The sequence below is a fragment of the Ptychodera flava genome, chromosome 9 (assembly GCF_041260155.1).
Source record: "Ptychodera flava strain L36383 chromosome 9, AS_Pfla_20210202, whole genome shotgun sequence".
NCBI lineage: Eukaryota > Metazoa > Hemichordata > Enteropneusta > Ptychoderidae > Ptychodera > Ptychodera flava.
The window spans coordinates 12,265,101-12,292,791 of NC_091936.1; the positions used below are offsets into that span (position 1 = coordinate 12,265,101).

The 27,691-nt window shown below is 38.0% G+C and overlaps 1 protein-coding gene across 1 annotated transcript; it reads right to left on the bottom strand.

The window, feature by feature from the left end:
• LOC139140018 (116 kDa U5 small nuclear ribonucleoprotein component-like) lies at positions 1-27,423 on the bottom strand. The gene is made up of 24 exons (XM_070709011.1): positions 27,071-27,423; positions 26,335-26,570; positions 25,563-25,638; positions 25,136-25,201; positions 24,601-24,636; positions 24,162-24,252; positions 23,455-23,704; positions 22,623-22,814; positions 21,537-21,627; positions 9,962-10,097; positions 9,244-9,375; positions 8,655-8,847; positions 7,838-7,940; positions 6,914-7,063; positions 6,490-6,583; positions 5,936-6,026; positions 5,198-5,284; positions 4,575-4,701; positions 4,043-4,130; positions 3,584-3,702; positions 2,681-2,775; positions 2,245-2,398; positions 1,773-1,880; positions 1-889 (listed from the first exon to the last, which is right to left on the bottom strand). The coding sequence occupies exons 1-24, from the start codon at positions 27,182-27,184 to the stop codon at positions 794-796; spliced, it is 2,925 nt and encodes a 974-aa protein (XP_070565112.1). The 5' UTR covers positions 27,185-27,423; the 3' UTR covers positions 1-793.
• Between the last annotated feature and the right edge of the window lie 268 nt (positions 27,424-27,691).

Below are 27,691 nucleotides of genomic sequence, written 5' to 3' on the forward strand. Positions count from 1 at the left end.
TATTTTTATCGTTTTTTATTAAAAAGAAAACTGTTCCTGTCATAGACCTATCTAGATAGATACATTACACTTCACAAATACCAAGATGTAAGCTTGTTGATGACAAATTAACTAACAAGCATTTGTGTTATACAATGGTTGCACACATCAGTGGATATGAAAAAGCAGACTTCATAATGACTGAGAATATATCATGGAGTTTCAACATTTCACCAGTATGTTCATCAAATAAGCATTGCTCAATATTTTACCACTTTTCGTTCTGAACAATATTAGCATACTGATGCTGAGACCATGAGCTATCCAACATGATTTTTATGCGAAAAAATTGCTTGAAGAGAGTTCTTGTCGCAAAAACTTCAGATGATCAGTGGAATTCACCACCATTTACTTGTTTAAATGTCCAACTTCATTGTTAGAAACAATAGGGTTAGGCCAAACCATTGTGATGAGAAGGTTTAAAATGTAGCAGGGCACTGGCAGTGGTAAGTGATGATGGGCATCTGTGATACACGAAACTGATATATTGAGCACAGGGCATTAAATTGGATAATTATCCATTCAATGATACGCAAAACTGATGTATTGAGCACAGGGCATTTCATTGGATAATTATCCATTCAAACTGTCTGAAGTGATCTAGACATGTATGTACCAAAGAATGACAAGTTGATGGTGACTGTCTTGAACTCTAAAACTTGGGCAAATGATTGCTGTATCACTGGAATTAAGGGATGTATTTCTCGGGAGATGGGGACAATGGCAAACATGAAGCAGGACTTCTCCTGAGAGTCTAAACTGGGTACGATAGCATGACATCTTGTCTGGCCAACTCCAACAACATAGGATCATCAAAGAATTTATTGATGCTGACATCTTCACTGAGCCCCTGAAAAGACAAAGAAACCCATGTATTTAGTGTGATAGATTTTAAAAATGACGGGCCCTTGTTCTGACCTGTTAGAGTTAAATTCATTTCAACAGAGTACAATTATTCATATTTTTCCTTACATAAATATTCATTATGATCAGATGCTCATTACAACAACATCAGCATGAAATCCACAAAAATGTTGTCTCAGTCAAGAACTGCTTTGGGTTCTTGATGATTCTAACACCAGAGGATTTAAAGTAATGCACTTGCTTTCATCTGCAATATTGGTTGCAATTACACAAACTCCATCATAAAGAAACATACCCTTTTCGCCCTCTTTTTTTCTTTAAAGATCATAAACTTTTAGTAAAGAAATTTTTTGATCCAGCAGTGTGATGTGACAAGTGTATTTGAAATCATCCATGGTTGCTTTCATCAGTAATTATGGGTATTTCATCATGATGTTGGTCACTTCTAAACAAGCTCCGTTTTTGAAGACAGTCTTTTCACTGAAATTATTTTCCCCAGATAAATCAATAAACTTTAAGACAATGATTTTTTGATCCAGCATTAAGCTAGCAACCACTACAGTTGGCTTCCTGCGGTATAGCATGTGAAACAGAGAATATGGTTATGAATGTTTGTATTTATATGAGAGAAGGAACTCAAACCTGTGAAAAAGTATGTCTTTCTCTCCCAAACAAATCTGAGAAGCAAACTACAGTGTAACATAATCAATTCCCTCTTGCTTTTCTGAACTTTCTCAAAAATTCAGATTTTGAAGATTGTGTAAGTCTACATGGAATATTAAAATTTTGTCATTTTAAGGAGAAAGTTGTAATACATGGTTTAATACACTGAAGCAATTGTTTAGCAATGTCTACTTCAGAGCTCATACCTTACGCCTTCTGGTTTTAATCATGAATTCTCTGGCTAGATGTGTGGCTGGTTGCGGTTCCAGTGGTCTTATGACAATGCTTTTGTCAAGAGGGTCACCTGGCACAATCTGTGGAGAGAAATTGGAAAAAAAAATTAAATGCAGCCATACCGAAGTTAAAGCATATAATTCGATTTTTCAGAAAGCTGTACAAGCATTCACTTGTGGAGTTACAGCCTAAATGTTAAACGGTTACATTCAGGCAACTAGTTAAGAAATCTGTACCTCACTTCGAACATTGTATCCAAGCAGTGTATACACTGTTCATGGCAAAATAGCCACATCACAGTGGTTACTGAAGATTTTATGGGAGCGACACCTTAATTTGGAGTTCTACTACAACAGTGTATCAAAGCAACAAACTAATGGAACATGTCACTGAGTATCCATACTAACTCAATTTGAGTTCAAACAGTAGGATTATCTTACTCACCTGCCAGTGATGAAACACTGAGAGACAAAACGCCTGTCCCTGAGTGTGCGTCCTCAGATCTGTTTCAAATCCAAAGGAGTCAATGGCAGGTATGAAGGCTTTTATGGTGTACAATGGAGAGCCTGGGATTGGTGCATCTTGCGTCACATGACCTCTGTAAATACATCAATAAATGGCAAGATGATTAAAGCTTGCTGACAAAATGGTTAAAGTGAAAACAATAAGTTCGGTGTGTCCGCATATTTCAAATTTTTTAGGCTTTCTGTAGGAGTAATACAATTTTTTGCAGAGGATTGCTTGTCATTGCTGTACATGAAAACTTGCACATATGAAAATCAAATAGTAACAAAAAGAAGTTGCACAAAATTACAGTAACATACAAGTATTACACCCAGAAATGAATTTTAAAAACATAAAGGATCATGATTTTTTGTACCTTCTCCTTGCCAAAACAGTATAGACAGCAGATACGCAGTCAGCTGGTGCTTGCACTTCAACAAAGTAATAGGGTTCCATAAGACGAGGTGTTGCCTGTGGAAAGGTAAAAGGTTAACATGAATTTGGGTGTTGAAAATCACAACTTATTTGAGATTTAGGATGGAATTAATTTACATGGGGACTGAAATGCAGAATGTTACAGTAGATTATCTGCTTTGTGCATGCAGTAAGTACACCAAGTACTTCCACACTGTAAACTGATTGATCAGTTTCGTGGACTGAGTTATTCTGACTGCTCTATCTGTGTGTGTATTGAAATTTTGAAGTACACTGGAGAGCAAGAATGAAATTTCGACAAGGACCTATTTATCAAAACCAATTACAGGTTACTTAGCAAAGTTGTTTTAATACTATTCACACTTGTAAACTGCTGCTGGAGTTTACTCTTAAGGTCATGATCACATGCTAATAATATTTCACAGTATAGACAGCACAATGACCGAACTTCTTTGCATGTTTAAAATCTGATTATGTTGGTACGCACATCGAAATTGAAAGATTTACACTTTTACTTAAACTTTCATCAACAAAACTTTCAACCATTCTGTTGATAAAGCAAGAATACAATCAGGGTCACGGTGCACATTTTGGTACCAGAGACACAAATCAGCTCACATTTGAAATTCAAAATTGCCGCTATCCCTGTCTTAACTGTTTTGGGGAAATTAAATTTTGAGTTTCAAAAAGCTAAGACAATGAAAACATAACTAACTACATGAGCTTCAAAATGCTCCTCCACAAGCAGTAAATCAGCAAAAAAATTCAGAAAATTTTAGAGTCCACACATATCTCCCCGAGTCGCAGTCTACAATATCGTGGTAACAAGAGGACTGAAACTCACCATGAGGAATGCAGAGTATGCCACTCTCCTGGCTGTTGGAATGATCTGACCACCACCACGGTGTAACGGTTCTCCAGCAATCACTGCATCTAAGATCTTGAACTTGACGTTGCGAATTGCTATGAGGACAAACAAGAGTTTGGAGTCAAAATACTTGACAGATAAACATAATCTAGAGTACACATTCAAAGGTGGCAATTGAATGGGAAAACACAACTTACGAAGTACCTCGTAATATTTGCCTAGTAAAATAATTGTATTACCATCTAAACATGGATTTTCTTTATTTTCTTGACTCTTGATTTTGCCTCAAGAAGAAATCATTTCACTAAGGAGATCATGAAGTAACATGGACATTACTTTTTTATAACCCTTATCTCATATAGTTCAACTGTCTACACCCCATCTCCACCGCATACACATACACACAAACATACACACACACTCGGTTGTACTTACGTTCATCACAAAGTGGTCCTTCCCTGGTGCCCCACTGGAACCCTTGAATAATACTGTCCTTCACAGAGTTCAACAGACCTTTGTCCACCTGAGAATCAAGACAAACTGTGAACATGAAGTACATCTTCCTGCCACACAAGACTGGGAACTGCATTTTGAGGATCATGACAGGGTTAAAAGTTAAATCTCAGAACAATTTCATATTAGTTCCCATGATTGAAACCTATAATATGTGACACAATTGTGACAATTAGCAAATCAACATACTCGAGATATAGAAGGTGTTTTCCTTTCCCCTCACCTTATAATTATTTTGAATGATGCTGTGGTATATATGCAACTTCCGCAATTACAAGTGGCTCAGTTGAAAATGAAGGAATTTGTATTATTAAATGCTGAATGTGATATGACCATGTTCATAATCCTATGGATATCATTCTACCATATACTCTTTTGATATTACTGGAAACTTGTGATAATTGTTATCTCTGTTCCTACCAGGAAATCTAAAATGGACGCAACTTAGTCATACCTCAGAGGGCAACGTATCATCAACAAGGATGTTGGGTCCTGTGGCGTCTGGACCAAATGCCCAAATGGAACGAGCAGCAAGCAAATCCCAGTCATATTTGGTCTGGAAAAATTCTCCAAGACGCTTCCTTGAAATGGAAAACAATTGACACACAATAATGGGTCAAAGAAAACCTTCTAGGCATATCGTAGATTGGCACACTGACACTGATGTTCTGCGACTGACTAGTCTGTATCAATGACATATAAACTTATTTCCATTGCGCATTTTCTTATAAGGGACAACATTTTCCATCCACCCCTTACTCCTCCCCATTTCTCTGTATATAGGTCCACAATCACCATTGGAAACAATGGGCTTGGGGCAAAACATGGTAGTGAAAGGGTTTAACAGTTTCACTACCAGACTTCGGTATACCCCATTTTCACTTTCAACATGGTGGACGGGCCTCTACACAAAGGCGTGGCATGATGGAGTTTCAGGGTTAAGATTCATTCATCGCAAATTTCCAGATCTGTAATTACTGTCATATCATTCCTTCGACAAATATTTTCAGTGCACTTCCACATCCTTTGTGGTCTACAGATGCTTACATCAATTCAAGAAAGCTGAGAAATATTCACCTGTTCCATGTAATCTGCACCACTTCATTCTCAATGTCTTCTGCTAGGCCTTTCTCAAGAGGTTCTGCAATCATTGTTAGTTTGTTTCTGCAAAGCAAGGGTATGGTTCACTCAGAATCTGATATTTTCTTTACAAGGGCAAAGTGAAATGGTCTTTACCATGTTTTATATATGCATTGGAATAACTTTATGGGAGGTATTCAACAAGGTATTTTAACAAAATAATTCACAGAAAAATCTACGAGTTATGGATGACACTTCAGATCGCCCATTTTTTCCGCCACATATCATGTCCAGAGGCCACTCCTAACGTCTGTGTGTAGAACCATTCTTGTCCCTTTATCACACAATGAGTAGTTTGATGAGACAGAGGTTGTCTTGTTCTGCCTAACATCTTTCTGCAAATATCAAACTTGCTAACAAGAGGCCATGGTAGAGGTTTTGCTTCCAGGTCTACATGAAGCAGCCTACAAACTCTAGCTTACATAGCATAACTCACCAAGAACGTCCTTAAAATTCATTTTGTCTATTTCAAATTTCATTACAATCCAAAAGACAGAAGTAGAACACTTCTTGTCAGATCCATGCCATAGATTGCAAATGCCAAATCACAGAAATTTTGTCATAAGACATCGATCAAAACCCTAAAAACATCTTGAAAGTGTTTCACATGGCTACAATACTGTTTTACCTCATGGTAACTTGTACCTCAAGTAAAGGTTAAGCGAATGTACTTACTTTTTGTTGGGAGTTTCAGCAAAACATTTCAGTGACGATGTCTCCACCACTGTCTCACAGAATGACACGACAGGGTCTGCAACTTTGATATCTGATGAAGAACACAATAGGTGAGCAAGAATAAATATCTGCTTGCAAGAAATTCATACAAAGTCCAGTTTGGTGTACAGGTACACATACACCATGAATTTTACAATTGATTCAAAATCAGACAATGCAGAACTCCCGGTCTTTTGAAAGTTATAGAATCTGCTCAAATAATGTCATCTCTTCAGCTAGTCACAGCTCATCAGTTTCCAGATCCCTGTACCATGATGAAACTGTACTTAATACAAAATCTCTTCCTATGTTGGCATGGAACACACATCAAAGTCTGTGTTTTTGTCGTAGTTTTGACAACTGTACACATACCGTTCAATCTCATATGCAATGTAATTCACTGATAGCAAGTATTTCTGTTCCAGTAAATTATAAATCTGATTCAGTTTAAACAACTCTGATTTCTACCAATATCATGTACGTAGTGTGCCTTTTTGTCTGAGAGTTCATCTTACCTATCTCTGAATACATTTTTCTCAGGTCATGCATAACACAATCTAAATAGAGTTCTCCGGTACCAAGGACAACATGCTCTCCAGATTCTTCAACCTGGAATACATCAAAAAAGTACAAAACCTGGTTAAGAATTTAACTAGTATTGAAAACAGAAGCAATCAAAGATAGGTTTCTGTAATATGTATTTCTGAATTTCTACAACTGTACAAAATTACAAGTTTTTAGTTCACTCAAGTTACAAATTTGCAATTTAAACCTCTTTTACTTCTGGCAGCTGGACCTATGATTCGAATGGCAGAAGTTTCAGATTACTTACACAAACATATAGTAGCAGACACTACAGATCAAGTACAAATATCAACCGGTAAACAAAAAGCTTGATAGTGACTTGTCAACCGATGTCTGTGTCCACATATCACCTACCTTTGTGGTCAACAAGGGGTAGCTTTTGTTGACTTTTCTCAGACCGTCCAACATTTTCGGCAACTCTGAGGGATTTACTGGCTCCACTGCTATCTTTATGACTGATGTTGTGTTGAATTTCAGTGGTCTGAAGATGTATGCCTGAAAATGGTTACAAAATTGATGGTAAAGTTTTCATCAAAAAGTATAACCAAATCCATGCAGATTTCCTAATGTGTAATTAGTTCTGATTATGTGTCAATGGAAAAAACTCGATGACAACTCAAAGGTTTACATGCCGTGCAATGAAACCTTGAGTCTGAATTTTCACGGTCACGAATTAATAGTTTTTGAATTCTAAAAGAAATTAAAATAAGGACCAAATTATCTTTGATTCAGGAAATTTTAGTGCATTGACTATTTTGAATGAGATGTATATACATTCCGGCTAACTAGTGTGAAAAAATGTCACCATATAAAATGTCCAGTTTTCAAAATGCAATGACTTCTCCTTGTACTCTGTACAGACTACTGTGTTTCCTCTGGCTTCTGAAATTTTTTAGTAAATTTACGAATTGGGTATTGAAACTTTTCGTAAATTTTGAAATTTATAAGTAAACTTAACCGTTCCAATGTGGAATATCATTCAATCAAATTCAAATTAAGTACCACATGTGCTTAGACAGAACTATTTTGAGGTTTGGGGGCCTTCAGCTCTCAATCAACTAGCTGCTTCCTTGCATTCGTATATTTACGAATCAACAATGAAAAAAATTAGTAAATCATCTAAAAAATTAGTAATTTTACGAATTTGAGAGTGGCAGCGGAAACACAGGACTAACAAATGAATGATGTGAAAGATATACAACATTACACCACACACAGTGTTTATTTTGAATGAACAGTCCAGTCCATCAATAATCTACAGATACCATACCTCTTCATTGCCCTTGGTTCTGTTATCGTGGCAGTCTTTGTGATGGGTTGGTCAATGCCTTCTATGAGAACCCAGTTACCGGCAGGCACTCTGTTTACTTCAATTTTATACCTGCAAAGTACAACAAAAACTTGTAATTTCTCCCCCACAGCTTTATTTTCAATCTGCCACATTGTGTGTCTGTATACTGCAATATTTTGTAAGTACTTGGCACACTTTCCATGCAAAAAAACCATATTTACTTTGCAACTGAATTGGCTATCAAACTTTATCCAACAATAATATACAATATGTTATTTTCAGACATCTAGGACAGGAACCATTCCCTTCTTGGCAGTACTATGACTACCGGTATGTATACTTTATAAATATTGCAGAAAACTTGTTAAGGTTGTGGGGCCTCAGAAATGAAACACTTAACTTCTTTGTGGATATTTTAAACCAATTTATTCTGTTCCCTTTTGAAATTACCCAATATTTACTCAAAACTTGAAATTCAAAAGGCTGCCAACCCTGTGTTAACTCTATGGGAAAAAATTAAATTTTCTGATTTCTAAAAGTAAGCTGTTGAAAACTTTACCTACTCAATGAACTTCAAAATGAGGCCCTACAAGTAGTGGACCAGAGAAGTATTATAAAGTTTGAGAATCTGAATATCTGTACCCAGGGTGCATCCTACCGTAGTCATTGAGTTTAAATACCAACAGCAATAAAAGTATCTACTGTGTATCAGAAACAGTGGATATTGTGATGTGACTTCATGATTGGTGTTTTGAGACCTAGATGGAAGATACTGATGCACCAATTTGCCTGATGAGGACTCACCTTGCTTCTGATATCCAGAGCCTTCCCACTTGACAGATTCTGGAATCTTCCTCATCTTCCAAAGTGTAGTTCTCTCCCAACACACGTACGTCAGAATTGGCATGCATGGTACCGCTCAACACACGGCCAAACGCATGGAAACTCACTCCATCTTCCGTGCTGTACATCTTAGTCACATGCACCATAAGGGTCCCTGACAGTAAAGATTTCGCGGATGATATTTCTTGATGCTGGATAAGTCCTATCCTCTCTCTGTACATTTCTAATTTACACTTTGCTAGCGTTTGTTTTATGGTGAATTTTTCATTCACTTGACACAATTTGCAGTCTTATCTCATCAGGAACAATTACCCAAGCATTTTGATGTGTTTTCACAATTAATGCTAAGAAAGACGGTGTGTTGAACCAACTCTATCGAACAATTTCTTGTTACTGTAAAAATAGTCTAATGGACGTTACAATTTTGTAGCAATGGACAGACAGGTCATAAATCAATCAATATGAATGCTTCAGCAAGTTTGACATATTCTGCTGCCCTAAATAAGGCAACATGGTGCCGGATTTGCATTTGTTTGTTTGTTTGAATTACTTACCTCTTGGTCACACTCCACCATGGGGTCTACAAGTTCTGTGTCTAATGGTCCTGTGTAGATATGCTCAACCTTGGTCTTTGCGTACTTCGCTGGTGACTTGATGTGCTGAACACACATATCAACAAAACCTGATCAAGTAAGAAAACAGAAACATAAGACCAACAGTAAGTCAAGATGTTAGGCAGCAAAAGTCATATCACTTTACATACATACATACAGACAAAAGGACAACAACTGTTGCTTTAAGCTCCAACTTATATATATCCATATGATCAATGGGAGCTAACGAATGTGACAAAAATAATCAAACCTAGAGAGAACACTACTATGTATTCCCTTAGATTCTTGGAGTTTCCCGGTCATTTCTCCGTTTATCGTCCTTCTTATTCTACTCTGTTCTGTTTATTTTTTCATTTCATGGGCAACATTGCTTGAAAAGAGGTCTTTTGAAGAAGTACCAGTCTCAGGGCATAGTTTGCAAAAGGACAGAATATCACACAAATGCTGGGACATTTTGAACAATTTCCAAAACCAAGAAAAGTTCACCTCATTAATTTATGCAGCACAGTTCCATTCTGGCAAAAACACTAATACTGCCTTCCTTCACTTATGCAACTATTTCCCTTGATACTTGCTACAACTACAAGTACTTATACACAGGTATCAGAATGCACACTTTGTCAGTAAATATTGTTCACTTGAAATGCAATTTACCTGTGAAACAGCCAAAGAATTTCTTGCAGACCAGTCTCATCAGAGGCCGTATGTTCATCTTCAGTTCTTCTTTGGTGAGTCTGATTCCTAGTTCATCAAGAACAGCTGGAAGTGTGGAGTCAACATCTCCAATGACCTGAATCCAAATGATTCAAGTTAAATATTTCATGTGTACTCGGTTAAAGTGGGTGTATAAAAATAGGCCTTGATCATTTGTAATAGTTTATCATGCATATCTTTGTTTTCCATGCAAAACTGTTTGAGTTTCGTGAACACAAATATTTAAAATAGTTTCAGGTGAACTAATTCTAAATGGGATCTGCCCAGTACAGCTGAACGCCATGCATTTAGTTAGTTCTGTTTGGAGTATAACTCCCTGTACTGAGTTCAACACTCTCAAACAATTCCTAGCAAATGTGATCACAAATCTGTATCAGAGTCTTAAACCACAACTTGAGCCAAGTCTAGTACAATGCTATGGTAAGTAATTGGTGGGTGTTTGATGTGACACAAAAAGATGTCTCTCTATGGTTATTTGGTTATTTTCTCTCGTACGATGGAAGTGAAAGCGAGTTATGACCAAGAACTGACACAAAACGGATCAAAGACATGCAGATATTATGATATTCTGGCATATATGCACAGATTTGCAGCATCCTTGTTATAAAATAGTGACAATAATCACTGTTCGCTCCCATAGAGTTATCAAAACAAACCAACAATTGTATGAAACATGGACATACACATACAGACAGACTGACATTCACAGACTGGCACAGAGTGATGACATTGACCCAAAATGTGCCTTGGCCCATGAAGAGTGATAAAGATATAACAAAAAGCTGAATGTAATGATAAAATAGTTAAGTATAGGCCTACAGACACTGAGGGTGAATATGTTACAGCAATTTGATTAGTTTCTTTTCGTTTTCTACTTCTGTGATAATTTTTAAGACAATCAAACTGCAAGGCAGTTTTAATATGTATTGACAAACATGTTATCTTTTACAAGCACACAGCAAACTGTTCATGATTTTTCATTACAATATTTGACATAGACTGAAATACATAACATGCAACCGATATTTACATTTTGCCCATGCACCAGATACATGGAGAGATTTCAACATACAATCATCAACTGAGAAACCCTACAGGGAAAAGTAAACATTGTTTTCTTCCAGAACAGCTGGTACATCCACATCTGGAGCAACTTACAAACTTAACCAATTACACAAGGATGATGACACAAGAGATAAAGTTAAGAAATTTAACTGTGGTGAACTTGACTATTCCTTTCAAATCCTTACCTAACTTGATTGACATCTTAAACTAAAATACACTGCATGGTTAATTGCACACAAAAATACATCGGGGGTGTACCATTTGATAAAAGGGGGTTGTCTGGAAGATTGATGAGGAACATTATCTTTTTTATCCGATACATTGTACATTCTTTTTTTCCCACTATCCCACCTTTTCTTTTTGACAAACCTTCTGTGGCTGATTTTTTTATTGACATTTGTTTGGATTTTTTTCAAAATCTGCCAGGACTCCCCCTCCTCCATCACTCTTTAACATTGAAAAAAACTTTGAATATATTTGTTGGAAACCAAACCTGCTGAAATCACCTCAGCTATGTTTTCTCATTATTTTTTACCGCATTTCAACACCAAATACAGTTCACCATTTCAAATGCTTACTGAATCACCGCATTATCTTAAACATAGGGCCAATGTCCCTGAAGCTACTATAGACATGGATACAAAATTAAGTATTTCCTGACTGTATGAAATCATCTCACTAAGGTCATCCTAGGGACCTGTTAGCCAAATATTAAAGCTGTCTGACAGCGGTTTTGAAAAAAAAAAAAGCGACCCAATAGTCAACAGAGCTCTGCTGTGTTATGTAGCGAGCAACTTTTCGTGACATATGTATTGATGAAGAAGGTTGAGATCTTTGATAGCTCATTTCAGGATGGCCTGACCTAAAATGGCAAAATTAGCTGCAAAAATACAAAATTGATGATTTCATCATAATGATGTATAAAAATGTATACCAAATATCAAAGCTATCACATGACTAACTTTTGAGAAACAAATATTTTGACCAACAAGTCATCGTTGATGACACAGTCCCCACTTGTTAATGCAGTGTTCTCCCCAGGCCGTTTAACAGGATCGGCCCCAATCCTTTATTTTTTTCGCCCGATCCTTTATTTTTTCGCCCGATCCTTTATTTTTCATGCCGACCCTGTTTCATATTCCGCTGATTCTCTTTAAATGTGGCTGAAGACCTATTGTTTCTCGGCGGCGATTTTGTCACTTTTATTTCAGCGAGCATATCAAGTGTGAAACGGTTCTAATGTGGCGATAACATGACGTGCCAGATGATTAAAAGGTTTATTCCATCGCCAAAATGTGTGAAATGGTAATAGACTGTTCTCCTTTCATGTCGATGCTTTAGGTGTTTTACACACGATGAGACAGGGTTTATATCAGGTGCAAAGCACCCAAAGTCGCGCTTGTCCGCTTGTCTGTGAGGAGAATAAATAGGCCGGCCGTATTGCAAATGAACATCGGCTAAGACGGATGAAACTTAAATTCAAAAAGCATGAAATGTGTTACGCTGCCGATCGTACAGATAACGGCCATTTTATACAACGGACATGGAGTATACTCAACGAAACTTAAGGCTCGGTGTTACATCTTTGCCAGCGGGCACTCAGTCAAAGCATGGAGGTAGTTCGATGGTCAAAGCATCTTTAATATAGGCAACTGTTTGAACTGCCGTTGCCACCAATGTCTCGCACTGGTAAGAATCCGAAGGTCAGGAAAAGTGATTTCGATCAGAAGTGGCTGAAATCGTACGATTGATTGAGACAAAAATCAGATGCAAAAATGTATGGTACTGCCGCGTGTTCAGATCGTTCCGTGTCCGAGTTAGCCATTTCAAGATCTGTGTAACGGTACGTCAACATGACGTTGAAGCCATGTGTGTCACCTCGTGTCACGCATTCGTAACTTGCATGGATTTGTTCGATTGACTTTATGAAACAATTGCACTTTATAAAGTTTCAAACCCATGCCCCGTTTTACAATATTCAAGGCACCATGAAATGAAAGAAAAAGGAACTACATGAGCTAAAATAATCATCTGAATACAGCAGCTATGTACGTACGGTTAGGGTATACAGTATAGGTTCAAAGGTCGCGTGTGTTCAAGTGTGCTCCACACAATGCACGGCCGCTGCTGACGCTACGCAATTGTCAAAGTTTCGTATGTTTGACGAAGTAGAAGTCGATGCAATTTCAAATCTTGTTCTTGAAAATACCTGGTATCAATATTTTCGGGCTTCTCTTTATTATGAATTGAGTTTTAAAGTCAACACATTTCTATGCAGGCATGCTCCTCTGACTCCGAATTGTAAGTGCAATATTCAGTCTCGTATGAACTTCAATCAATCAATCATCAATCAATCTTTATTTACTCGACACATACTAACAGAGAGTATGGTATGGTACATCAAGATGTGTTACAACTTGTCCGTGTGACTGTTTTGCCATGGAGTTTATAAACAAGACGTCCATGGTTTTAGAATAGCAATCTGGCTACAGACAAACATGTACCGGTAGTAACAGAGGATCACATAAAACGTCTGATTTTGAATGTTATTCTAGAAAGAACTGGAAGACTTTGAATGAAAATATGGATGTAATATATGAAGTGCTTAAAGTGCATGAAAGATCTTACTTTATCCTTTTATTGTGGGATTTTTTCTGATGCTATGAAGTGACATTTGTATTGCATAATTAACATAAAATTTACATAGTTATTGTTATGCAAATTAGCCGATCCTGTTTCAGAAATTTCTGGGGAGAACACTGTAATGGGTACTTTGATTACATGTCCCAGAGAGGATAGAGTCCTCTTCATTAATTAGGTCTGTGATAAAAATACTTTGATACAGATGACGCTCAATAGCCAAGAATGAGTTCCATGGTGATGAAAACATAAAACCAATGTAGGCCACCATCCTACAGTTCAGAAAATGAGTCAACTAGGAATTAATCAACAGGATGTGCAAAACATTTGTGCACACAATTCTAACACTTGACAGATTATCACTGGTACCATATTTCATAAAGTTTGATGCAGTATTTACAACACTATGAGATCAACATCTGTATCAAGTTTCATCACATTTGACGTTGTATTAATTTATGGCTATATCACCCTAATTAGGAAAGTTCATTACTTATGCAATTACAATTAATTAAATGACACTGATAAATGTCTTTTTCAATGTTAAAGCAATGTGAGCTTAACATCAGTTATCATCTGTATAAAGTTTCATGAATTGATGCAGTACATATTTCTTGACATATCAGCCTACTTACAAAACTTCAATAATTGACATGTTACTGCTACATGACGTGAAACAAATTGACGAGCATATGTATGAAATACTCGTAGGTCAATGTCCTTGTACCAACTTTGAATGATACTGGTGGAAATATGTCTGATTATGGCTCTGTACATTTGAAAATTGTAACAAAATCACCGCCATGCAGCAATATTTGATCTTACTGTTTCAAAACTCAACACGTATATGTATGAAGTAAGTCAATGTACATGTACCAACTTTGAATAAGATCAGTTGAGACTTGCCAGAGTTATGGCTCTCGACATGAAACAACCATAACAAAATTGCTACCATGTGGCCATATTGGACCATCTCGTGAAACCAATCGACATACATAAATAAGTCAATGTCCTTGTACCAACTTTGAATTAATTCGCTTGATACATGTCTGAGTTATGGTTCCAGACATGAAAAATCGGAAAAAAATGGCCACAAAACAAATCAATGTGCATATGTATGACATAGGTCACTGTCCTTGTACAATGATTAACATTTGTGAATAAAATAAGTTGAGACATGCCCAAGTTTTGGCTAAGGACACGAAAAAATTGTAACAAAATGGCTGCATTGCAGCCATATTGGATCATATCATGAAACAAATTGACGTACATATGTATGACATAGGTTAATGTCCTTGTACCAACTTTGAATAAAATCGGTTGAGATATGCCTCAGAGTATTATGGCTCTGTACATGAAAAAGTCGTAACAAAATGGCCGCAAGGCAGCCATATTGGATCGTATCACATAACAAATTAAGATGCATATGTATGACATTAGTCAATCTCCTTCTACCAACTTTGAATAAAATCGGTCGAAACATATCTGAGTTATGGCTCTGTACATGAAAACATCGTAATAAAATGGCTGCCTAGCGGCCATATTGGATCGTATCACATAACAAATTGACGTATATATGTATAACAAATTGACGTGCATATCTATGACATTGGTCAATGTCCTTGTACCAACGTTGAATAAAATCGGCTGAAACATGTCTGAGTTATGGCTCTGTACATGAAAAAATCGTAATAAAATGGCCGCCTGGCGGCCATATTGGATCGTATCACAAAACAAATTGACGTGCATATCTATGACATTGGTCAATGTCCTTGTACCAAGTTTGAATAAAATCGGTTGAAACATGTCTGAGTTATGGCTCTGTACATGAAAAAATCGTAATAAAATGGCCGCCTGGCGGCCATATTGGATCGTATCACAAAACAAATTGACGTGCATATCCAGGTTTTACATCACTTTTTACTTTTGAGAGTCCCTGGGACCCCTGGTGTTAGAAAATGGGAGTCCTACATCAAAATATGGGGGTCCCAATTTATTTCAAAAGAATATTTTATTGTTTATCCATGCCATGGTCTTCACTGTGTTCAATTAGTGTTATAACACACGGCAAATGGTTGCACATTTCTTAAAATAATTCTTACATGAAAATTCTAGTTCATACTGCTCAGGGCCCTCATTGATCAATTCAAAGAACACTATTCATGATTAAAATGATCTCATAACTTTAATGACAAGTTCACAATGTTGTGAAATTTGAACAAGTATTCAAATTTGTCAAATTGACAAGAAGGTAAGTAATCAGTCCGGGTCAGCTCCAAATTTGGAGACGTCGCTAGACGCTATACCATAATATTTTCCCCTCTCATTAGCCAATCAGCGGCCAGCGCGCCATCAGTAAAATTGTATTTCCTGGCAACCTCCACATGCGTCCTTCGTTACGTACGCCATACTGTGTCGAACTCCCGCGCCGTATTCTGTCATAATGTCGAACAGTTGTGTGGCCACTCTGTCAAAACACAATTTCAAAATCGCGTACCAGTTTTATTCTGGCTAAGAGAACCAAACCCCATACATCGCTGTGATTCCTAGACTCTGGCTTGAAGTCCTGCGAAATATAAATCGTGTACCTACATAGATCGTTCAGAATACCCCATTTGTATCGGAGATGGCAGCGATACAAATTCTATCGTATGGGGAACAGTTGCGTGGCCACTCTGTCAACACATTTTCAAAATCGCGTACCATTTTTAGTCTGCGTTTGACAACTACAAAACAGGTATCGTTTTAAAGCTCTGACATTGCTCTCTTTCTTGCAAGATGTTATACGCGTACCTACATAAATAACCTTTATAACAGTATTTCTAATAGAGATGACGAACATCCACAAAATGATTCTCGGTACTTAGCGAAATCGATAAACTGGGGGTAGAAATGAATCGTCAATATTTCGAATATTTGTTCACTAATCGGACTCCTTGTTGGACATGACCTTCTGCAGAACACGTGGATTATGTTGACTGTCGAACTTCGTCGAAATTCACAAGACAGGGGCTTAATAAGCGGCCCAAAACTGACTATCACACTTGGTGGGTAATTTGTGACCCAGCGTGACCTGTACTTTATTAATGATGTAATCTGGTCGATGATTGGCTGAATGCCGGAATATATTATCATAATGAGTCTCCAATTTTGGAGCTGACCCGGACTGTAATTTCATACTCTGAAATGGCATTCACCTAGCAAGTCCAGTAGGTTTGAGTTCACACTCTGCCAGCAGCTCCTTCAGCAAATAACCTAGCAGTGTTCATGAAGTCAAAATCATCTATGATGGGGCCAACCAGTTTGATGAACATTAGTCTATTAAGCCTTTGAGGATTGAGTCTACGGTATTTTGTGCCCTCTGTTTGATGGCATTTTGTACTGAAAAGCCCCTCTCTTATGGGGCAGAGGACACTGGTATGACAAGAGCAATTTTAGCAAGAATGGCAAAATCAGGATACTCCTCTGTAAAATCAGTCAGCAACAGCTTGATATACATATCAAAATTCAGTGCGTCCCTATGAGATCTTGTGAAGTGTTTGTAAACAGAAAGTGTGCCCTAGCTCTATTAGCATCAATACCTGGTGTATTGTATAATGATTCAACAGTTGATCGAGCTGGTTGACCCCATAGTCAGGTAGGTTGGCCACATTTTCAGGATATCTGTGTGGGTTGAGAATCACATCAAAACATTCCAGAATATTCATCTCATCATTTTGAAATCTGCTATCTAAATTATGCAGCAGTTTGTTGATATAATTTCTCTCACAGTACAGAACCTCTGTCTGAGTGGCTGATTGTAAGTGATTTGAATGTTTTTGTATGTGTTTTTCTGACCATTGCCAGGAACATCACCCAAATCATTAAAGACTTCTCTGACAGTGTGTGAATCATTAGTCATTGTATTCAATGTACCCTTAGTAGACTGAACACTTATGGGATAGGTTGACAGAATCTTTGTGAAATGTAAAAGGCTCAAAATTCCAATCACAGTAAGGACATCATTCAATAAGGCGGTGAATAGCAGAAACAATGAATTGGAGACAAATTTCAACAGCCGATCAGCCTTTCCCCCTTTTTTGTCACTTGCAAGTGCCGAGGCAATTGGCTCAAAACTGATGAAAATCATCTTGACAGCTGATTCAACCGACAACCAGCGAACAGATGTAGGCTGAGTAATGTGTTTTGCCTTCCAATTCAACAGAGTTTGAATTTCTCAAAGTTTGTCATATCTCACACTAGAGTCATTAAAGTATTTATACAATGAATGGATTATATTATGATATTCTTTGCAATATTCATATCTCTGCCTGCTTGAGAAGCAGCAAGATTCAATCGATGTGCAACACAATGCACTTGAACAAGGTTGGGATTTCTGGCTTTAATTTTGCACCAACCCGTACCCGTTCAAAAACGGCCGCCCGGTCTGTTCCTAGTCCATATATTTTGTCTACGGCCGCGTCACAGATTTCTTTCCAAGTCAAAAATTCAATCAAGGCGTTTTCGATCCCTGCAGTAGTGGCATCTGTAATTTGCTGGTTACCGAGGAAAGAAACATTCGCCTCGCCATTCTGAATATATCGAACATATATGGCAAGTTTCTTATGAACGGTTATGTTCACAAGTCTCATCCAACATTATAGGCCGATGAAATCACTAAGACTTGCATGTATGCTATCAATCAGGGACTTCGATCACACGTTGAATAGGCCTACACTCTTCAAACTCCATAACTATCGGAGGACGTTTATAATATTCAATGTCTAAGCCGTTCAGATTCTGTAGATGCATGATGTCAGTGAATACATTGCATGGAAGGTCAAGTTTAGCGATCAGATAAAAAGTACGTAATTGTGCAGCGTACGCCTCGAGTTCGTTTACTCTTACCCTGCAACTGCCGGTCCTCTGCAGATTTGCGAGCAGTAGTAAATTGTGACCTCACGCTTAGGATTTTAACACTTGTGAGATGACTTTTCGAGTCCTGATGACGAGTGAGAGTTGAATGTTGAAAATTAGAACAACCTTCCGTGAACGGGCATGTAACATTCGCTTTCAAACATGCATCGCATTCCATGATGTTTCGCTCTTCAGAATATCGAAGCCATTTAAATCTATCGAGCCAACTTCTGTTGAATGTTCGTAATTTTGCTGACTTGGCCGGGGGACCTGATGTATCAGTATCGCATGCCGTAGCTGCTGTTTCGGCCTCGACCAAACCTGGCATCGTGCTTGTTGCTGCAGCCGCCGAAAAACTTTCGCAGATCGGCTTGTTTTGGGTGTTTGACACGACCAGCCATGATGCATAAACATGTGTTGATCGCCGCAAACAAGAAATCGACCAATTAAGAATCAGTTTACATTTTGAAAGTCACTTTACGGTAGTAAAATCGGGTACCATTGGTCATCAAACAGTGGAGGCCAATGCACTACGGAGCATTCCATTAAAGTATGGGGTCGGTAAGGTTTACTGGATGTGTTTTGCGTGTTCAGCAGCTCACAAAATATACACCAGCAACAGATATTTCTGCGTCCGAAGGGGACGCGTAGTTCAGTTTTTGAGGGGTCCTGCGTCCGGTTTTATGCGTAAAGGACGCAGAATGCGCGTCATGTAAAACCCTGATATCTATGACATTAGTCAATGTCCTTGTACCAACTTTGAATAAAATCGGTTGAAACATGTCTGAGTTATGGCTCTGTACATGAAAAAAAACGTAATAAAATGGCCGCCTGGCGGCCATATTGGATCGTATCACAAAACAAATTGACGTGCATATCTATGACATTGGTCAATGTCCTTGTACCAACTTTGAATAAAATCAGCTGAAACATGTCTGAGTTATGGCTCTGTACATGAAAAAATCGTAATAAAATGGCCGCCTGGCGGCCATATTGGATTGTATCACAAAACAAATTGACGTGCATATCTATGACATTGGTCAATGTCCTTGTACCAACTTTGAATAAAATCGGTTGAAACATGTCTGAGTTATGGCTCTGTACATGAAAAAATTGTAATAAAATGGCCGCCTGGCGGCCATATTGGATCGTATCACAAAACAAATAGACGTGCATCTGTATGACATATGTAGTAATCCTTGTACCAAGTTTGAATGAAATCGCTTCTTGCATCTCTGAGATATCTGCGTGAACGGACGGACGGACGCACACACGCACGCAACGCACGCACGGACGGACGCACGCACGGACATGACCAAACCTATAAGTCCCCCGGACGGTGTCCGTGGGGACTAAAAAACGGCAAAAATTGACCCACAAATACAAATATTGAAGATTTCATCAAATTTCACTATATCCACTAAGAGAACCCCCAGGAACCTGTATACCAAATATCAAAGGCATCAGACTAGACTCTCCACAGTCGCTGTGCCTTGTTTTGTGCGCGCCCACGGTGGGCCTCGAAGGCTACGCTCAGCTGTGAGCACGCGCTGCAAGACACAGCGACTGTCAGTTCTTGCAAATATATGAATATTCATAAGGGTAGTGACCTCAAAAGAACACCTATCTAACTGGGCGGATAGAATATATACTAGTAGCCGGTAGACCTATATACGTGGTATGTTTTTATTTTTCAGCTCATTTTATTTGGCTATGCTACTTGTCATTTTTGTTTTGATTAACGGGTGTGTTGAGTTCTATAAAGTACCCGGATCAGGCAGAAATCCGACCGGTCGCTTGCAAGAACGTCCAGACCCTGGGATTCGCGTCGCGTCTCTGAAGGGCGCGCGCGTGTTCCAACAGGGAAGAACGCGAATCGCAGGGTCTCTGCCAGACTAGCATCAGACAAGTGGTTTTTGAGAAACACATTTTTTGACCAAAAATGGCAAAAATTGCACCAAAAATACAAAATTGCAGATTTCATCATATATTCTATATATCATATTTAGTTTATCTGTAGGAACCTGTATACCTTGATGAAATAAATTTTTGACCAAAAATGACAAAAAAATTCCTTAAAAATACAGATTTGCATATTTCATCACAATTTGAACAAATCCAAGTTGGGTTATCCCTAGGGACCTGTATACCAAATATCAAAGCTGTCTGACCAGCGGTTATGAAGAAGAAGATTTTTTACCAAAAACGCCTTTTTTGGCACTAATTTGCATATTTTCAACAATATCAAAAAATCAAAAAAAGCACAATCATTTCAGGTCAGCCCAAAGTACTTACATGCAAATTTTTCATGTAATCTGCTCAGTGGTTATTGAGTTTTTCAATTTTGACTGTTTTTTACATTTTTTCATTTAATTTGCATATTTTTGGCAATGACAACTTCATTTGAACAAAATCTCATCTACAGCCCATCATCCATGTACACACCAAATATCAAGATGAAATGTGCAGCGGTTTTGGAGTTTTTGATGTTGACGGACAGACATACAGACATACAGACATACAGACATACAGACATACAGACATACAGACATTTCCCTAGCCTATAAGAATAGCTTCCATTGCCATATATACATATGGCTATGGGAGCTAAAAATTGCTGTTATCTGAATCTAGAGAATCTTCCCTTATTAGTCAGTGGCTTCCATTTTCCTTATTGATACTCATTTTACAAATCGTTTGGTGACACAGTAGCTTACTATATGTCTTTTGAGAATTGCTAATTTACCAAGAAGACTAAAAAATTTTAAACCATGGCACTGAAGTCTGCTCGTGTACCAAGAACACAAACTGAAATCTGTAACTCAGTGAGCAATATTCTTGTGACACTGTGTTACAATCAGACAAGTCTACCTATCATGGAATAGGTATTTCAGGGTTTTGGTAGTTTCCTTACCTGGGCAAACAACTTGTACAAGGGCTCCAGGATAAATTCCACAAAGCTTCTCTGTGCTGAGCTGTGGGGTGGTTTCTTGGTGAATTTACGTCTGTCAAATAGTACAAATGTAAATATTTCTCTTAAATAAATACACACATGTGCTCTTTCATATTCATCAGACATATGGCACCACTGAGTGATTTCTTACAAGAAAACATTTCATCATGGAAATATGTTTTGGTTTTACCTATTTTTGCCTAATTTTTCACTTTACGGTGGTTAAGAATATATTTACTAAGATTTCTGTCAGAGGCAAAGCTATCTGACACTTAGTAAAGATGTACAAAGAACGTATTTTGTATTTATAGCACTACATGGTGAGTTTCTTCTACAAGCAATTGAAAAGGCTCTGTGAAATTTTTGGAAAGGTGAAGATATTGAGCTTAAATTGGCATTAACAATTCTTAACTTACCCTGGAGTAATTTTATGTATTATCAAAGGCAAAGGTAGATTCTAACCAAAAGGAAGATACATAACAAATGTTCTGGTGGAAGGTTTGGACTAACTCAGAGACCACCACACTACGACTAACTGTATCCAAAGAGTTATGTTTTATTTGTTAAAGGGCCAGTGGCTGTAACTTTTGATGAGTAATTTTCACTATTTTTGAATTGTATACTGACGGCAAGTTCTTGTTCTATTCCCCAAAGCATGTGGAAACATCTAGTATTTAGCTTGTCAACAAAAGTGTCTATACATGTAAAATGCACTGTTATTGTTTACAGTTGAATTCTAGTCCAGCCTAATATTCACTTATCAACAATAACAATGCAGTCTACACACATACAGGCTGAGTTGACAAGCTGAATACTGTGTATATCAACAAGCTTGAGGAGTAGGACAAGAGACTGTAGTTGACATCAAAACAAAAAAATTAAATTGAAAAAATCATCAATAGTTACAGCTACTATCCCTATAAAAAAGGCACCTACAGACAGGCAGGTCATGACATAAACCAAATGTTTGTGTTTGAACAATGAATACAGCGACATTCAACAACCGACGACGTTGAGGAGAACGCATTCCTCTTCAGATGTACTTACGTTTTGCTATTGAAGTAGATATCACCCCAAAGTCTCTTGGAGAACTCTACGTAGTTAACGCCACCGTATGTGTTCTCGTAAATCTTACAGAAAGACGCCAGAGTAAAGCACAGAGCGTACTGTGAGCTAGCAAAGCAGACGTTGCCTAGCAACGGCGACACCATGTAATCGTTGTCATCTTCTGCATAGGTACTGTAATGTACAAAGACACAAAACTCAGTGTTAAAGAAACTGTTATAGCAGTAAAGGTGTCTGCACATGCTATCAAACATGATAAAATATACCATTCTTTATATTCAACTACTGACACAGCAATGGAATGTAAAGGTCACCATATTTGCAGTGCTTGGAGCTCACTATTTCAAGGTGATAAAATGTTATTCTGAGTATACTTGTTACTGGTTGTTTCATCACCATACATCAAAGTATCAGGTGTCTCCAGAAGTCTTTTCTGAAATTTCACACTGAGCTCACTCTCAAATGGATTTCATCAAAAGTTTTTGTGTACGCTAACACTATGTTGGCACAAAGTGCAAACAGAATTAATTTCTTGATCACGACATTTTTTGTGGCGCAAGGACTGCAATGGCCTTGGGAAAGAAAGTGAAGTGACCACTGTCAATGTCATCATGCTCTAATATTGGAAATCTAATCTGTAACTGACATTACTACTTCATGCAAACAGACCTGAATCTTTGCCCCTATTTTCCTTTGCACAGGTCCACAAAACTCACTGCTAACAATAGATTTGGAAGGAACCATGACAGTGAAAGGGTAAACACTTATCTGGAATTTTGAGCTAGGCTGCCAATGAACCTGGTTTGGTGCCTACCTCAACAGGGCATTTACTTCATCCAGTATGTGTTTTAATTTGTAGTACGCATCAGTTGGCGGCAGTTTCAACTCAAGAATCAGTCTGTCCACTTTATTGATGCAAATACACACGGCCAGCCTCTCCTGGACTGCGTGTTTGATGAGACGCTCTGTGTTCAACATGACGCCTTCAGCAGCATCGATGAAGATGATCACGCCATCTGAGAGTCGGAATGCCGATGTCACCTCATCTGAGAAATTCACATGGCCTGTTGTACGTAGCAGAATGAAAACATTTGTAAATGCACTGAATTCTAAATGGTCAATATGAAATGTCAGAATAATCTTTGAGAAGTTACTTCTTCCACATGTTTTCAGGCTTTTTTTGACAGTTCTTGCACTATAGAACAAATTTCAAGAAAACTTACAGAATAAACATTTCATGTCAGTAAAATCATAACAACAATATTGACAAGCTAAAACTGTGTAAAATGCTTTAAAAACGTGAAAACATAAAAACACTGAAAATACTTTCAAATGATGCCTTTAACTGCAGCAACATGAATGCTGTTTGGCAGTGTAATATAAATAAAGACTCTGGCTTTGTTTCAGACTTAGGCTTTCAGTGCACAGGACAAAATATTATTTGCAACATCGACGAAGAAACTTGTTTGAGTATTAACAGGAAACCCAATCAGTTTACACTGAGACAGAAAGTAAACTTGCCTGGAGTATCGAATACATTCATGAGATACGATTTGTCCCTTGTATCCTGCAGAACTAATGTAACCGGTGTAGACTTTATGCTTACTCCTCTCTGCATAGATAAACAAAACAACAAATTTTTATGTACCACGTACGTTTCTTTCCCTATTGCAGCAAGATATATTGTTCCCCATAATATATCATTCAATGCCATTCACAATATCTCCCACCTACTGATTCCAGAGAACCTGAATGTCCACTATTACACGAAATATATGTCGCATCAATTTTACTGGAAAATCACCGTGCATTCACCCCTTTCCATCGCCACATTTTTGGTACAGTCCTATTGGCAAAGTCATACAGCTCAGTAGAACTATTGCGGCTAAAAGAAATGGGTCTCTGATCATCTTCTAGAAAGACTCTATGAAATGGTCTGAAATACTGGAAACAAACTTACCTCTACTTCTGTGAAGAGAGTGTCACAGTACCTCAGCTGAAATAACACATCAGAAAATTGTTTAAAAATTCATTACCAGCAATCTACCATAGTTAATTAATTTTTCATTGCGACTCAGTGTGATAAAAACATAATAAGATTACTATGTTAGTCATGAGACATTGTGTATCCAATAAGATATTTTTAGATGTCATATCAAATTGGTCAAAATCACAGTGTCTACAAGATCGCTGATGTCTTATCGATCAGATCAAGTCAGTTTACATCACAGTGTTAATCAATGGTATGCAAAGTCAGTGAAAATTCTCTTTCTATTTTTGCCAAGGGAGTCTTCAATTGATCGAGCTGTTACAACATCATACAACACATTTTCGTCCATCAATGAACTTGACCTAACAGCAACAGATATACCTGTTGACTGGAGGACAATTCTGTTAATATGAATTGAGGTAAAAACATTCAGATTGCTGTCTTATGCACATACCACATTACACTCACAGTAACTCACAGAATACATATCCTCAATGGTCCTTACCCGTTTGTCTTCCTTAGTTCTTAGTTCAGGATGAGTTTGTTCCAGCAAACAGTCAACAAATGCAGTCTGTAACAGCAATTTGAAACCAATGTCATTAAGTCTTGATATTCCCAGCAAACCATGGAGCAGGAACAGACAAGGAACATTCACAATGCTGTTAAGTTTCTAAGAGTTTAAAGAATAGAGTTGAAAATCACCATGGCTTGAAGGATTACCATTACTGGAGAATATTAGCAAATCAATCGTTTAATCTAAAATGTTTCTTTTTTTGAGGGACATAGTCATTGTTTACTCATGGCTAAAATCTTATTTCCCACTAATCTGACAGGACAATAATTAAAGGACTCTGAAAATGCTCATTCCTTTATCCATTCCCCTCACCCCTATTTACCCATCAGTAGGACTATGAACCAATTCAGTGGCTTACCTTTCCATGGTGAAGATGACCAGCAAGAGTGACATTGCGGATCAACTCTGCATTATCCATCAGGTCAGCTAAGTATCTGTAATACAAACAAAAGCAAAATTATATAAATTTTAATTTGTCTATGGATGCTGACATTTCTGTGCCTGGCTCTGTTCTATTCTGTGAGTTGAGGGAACATCTGTGGTTCATTTTTAAAGATTACACATCTTTCAAAATTGAAAATCTTACAAATTTTGCCCATCCTTTGCTCAAGGAAACTTTGAAGTAAATACTTTAAAATCTTTAAAATCACAAGACAAATATTCTGGACACACAACTACTTATCAAAGGACCAATTTGCCTACATTTGACCCGTATTTGATGAGAGGTTGCATTCACTGTGCAATGTTTCTCTTTAGCTTTCAAAACTGTTCACTCAATGCATGGCTGTAAAGAATGGAAACACTGACTGTCCTGTGGGCACTCTCTGCTATAGGTATGGTAGTGAGAATGATCATTCTGTTTTTTACATTGATAATACATTTACTATGGGAAGAGTTTGATTATCAAGCTGAACTGGGACTTGGCAAATTTGTAGAGCAAACTAAAAATATGGGCTCAAAAAGAAAGTTATCTGGAACTTTAAAGTGACCACTGCTTTCAACCTTATATTTCCACAATGTGGTTATACTTTTTGTAGCTCTAAGTGTCATATCGGACCTAAGGACAATTTAATCTTGTTTTTCAAAACTTCATAAAGTTTTGGAAGACCACAAGGCATCCTGTGTATGACATACCCATATCATAGGTTGTCACGGGAAGCTCCTGCTCCACCAAGGAGAACTTTTTGACTTTCACCGGCGCAATGATAGGTTCTGTCAGAGGTTGGGTATCTTCTTCTTGGACGATGGTTTCCACATCACGGCCATATACTTCCTCTGCGGTTGGGTAATATTTCTTGTCCTCGTGAAGGACAACCGCTTGAGAGGTAACACCCTCGTCCATGGGCTCATCCATGTCATCCTCATCCTACGGGCACAAGAACGGCACCATACCAAGATAATTTCAGAAAGCTGATTTAAGATCTATACACAGAACCTGTATAACAATATTACAAATTTACTATCTGAGAGCAATGTAAAACAGTATTCCGAAATTAACGTACACTTTCTAATTGCAAGTTTGTTGTACCGAACACTAGTGCCAACCTTCTGGTCAATTGTTAATTGACATGGATACTATTACTAGGCCCCGGTACTAGGCACACTGCTGTATGCACATTTAGATAAAGGCAACGGATATAGATCTCAGATCTTTTCCCTGCATTATCATCCGGAACAAATAATGCATCTAGTCTGCAACTTCCCTTTCACTCTCTTAGACATAAGCACTTATAACTTTGAAGTTTGGTGATATTTCCAGGCATGAAACGGGGTTTTTCTGGAGTCAAGACGTCGGCCACACGGTTGGATAGACAGTAAACTGCTGTCATGGTATCATGGATTGCGATACACCAAAATCCTACTTACCCCTTCATAATCGTATCTTTGATCATCATCTCGATCTGGTATGTCCTCGTCGGAATCACTCGCCAGTTCTGGTCCGATGTAGTTCCCAAACTCGTCGTAAAGGTCGGCATCCATTATGAAAGAGATCACTTCGGTTTACTTCTTGTTGCGCGACGCGGAGTGCAAGTATCGTCCTGTTAAAAATGTGGGCCGACTGCATGAACCAAACTGGTTACCGGAACATACAATCTTGCTTTTCCCGAAGCTGTCCTCCAACAACCTCTTTGAAATCGAATACTGTGTGGACAATTTCAAAGTCTCCGCCAGAGATTCACACAAAACAACTCCAGGCAGAACGGTGTGAGCAAGATGGCTGCCCCCAGACGCAATGTGAACGCACGCTCCTTTCTCCACTCTGCCGCTGGTGGCAGCCTTTAGCTAACCCGCATCACTCACTGGACTCCGCGCACTCACTCAGTCCCAGCGCGGCGTCGGATCCGACGGATACGATTGAACATTGGAAATTTAATGGACTGTTTCAGAGCGGATCTGAAGTGAGGAAGACTTTTATTGCATATCCCATGTCACTGAAAGCTTTTTGCAATTCATTTGGGCTCGAACCAAGATCTCGAATACATATCA

What these genes read in the sequence shown, in the direction of transcription:
- LOC139140018 (XM_070709011.1), bottom strand. Translation starts at nt 27,184, where the DNA reads ATGGATGCCGACCTTTACGACGAGTTTGGGAACTACATCGGACCAGAA. An exon ending in GGAGTGTGACCAAGAGGTAA is followed by an intron (nt 8,848 to 9,243) that starts GTAATTCAAACA and finishes CTTTACTGTCAG; the next exon opens with GGACCCTTATGGTGCATGTG. An exon ending in AAAAATGTATTCAGAGATAG is followed by an intron (nt 6,027 to 6,489) that starts GTAAGATGAACT and finishes GTTCTTCATCAG; the next exon opens with ATATCAAAGTTGCAGACCCT.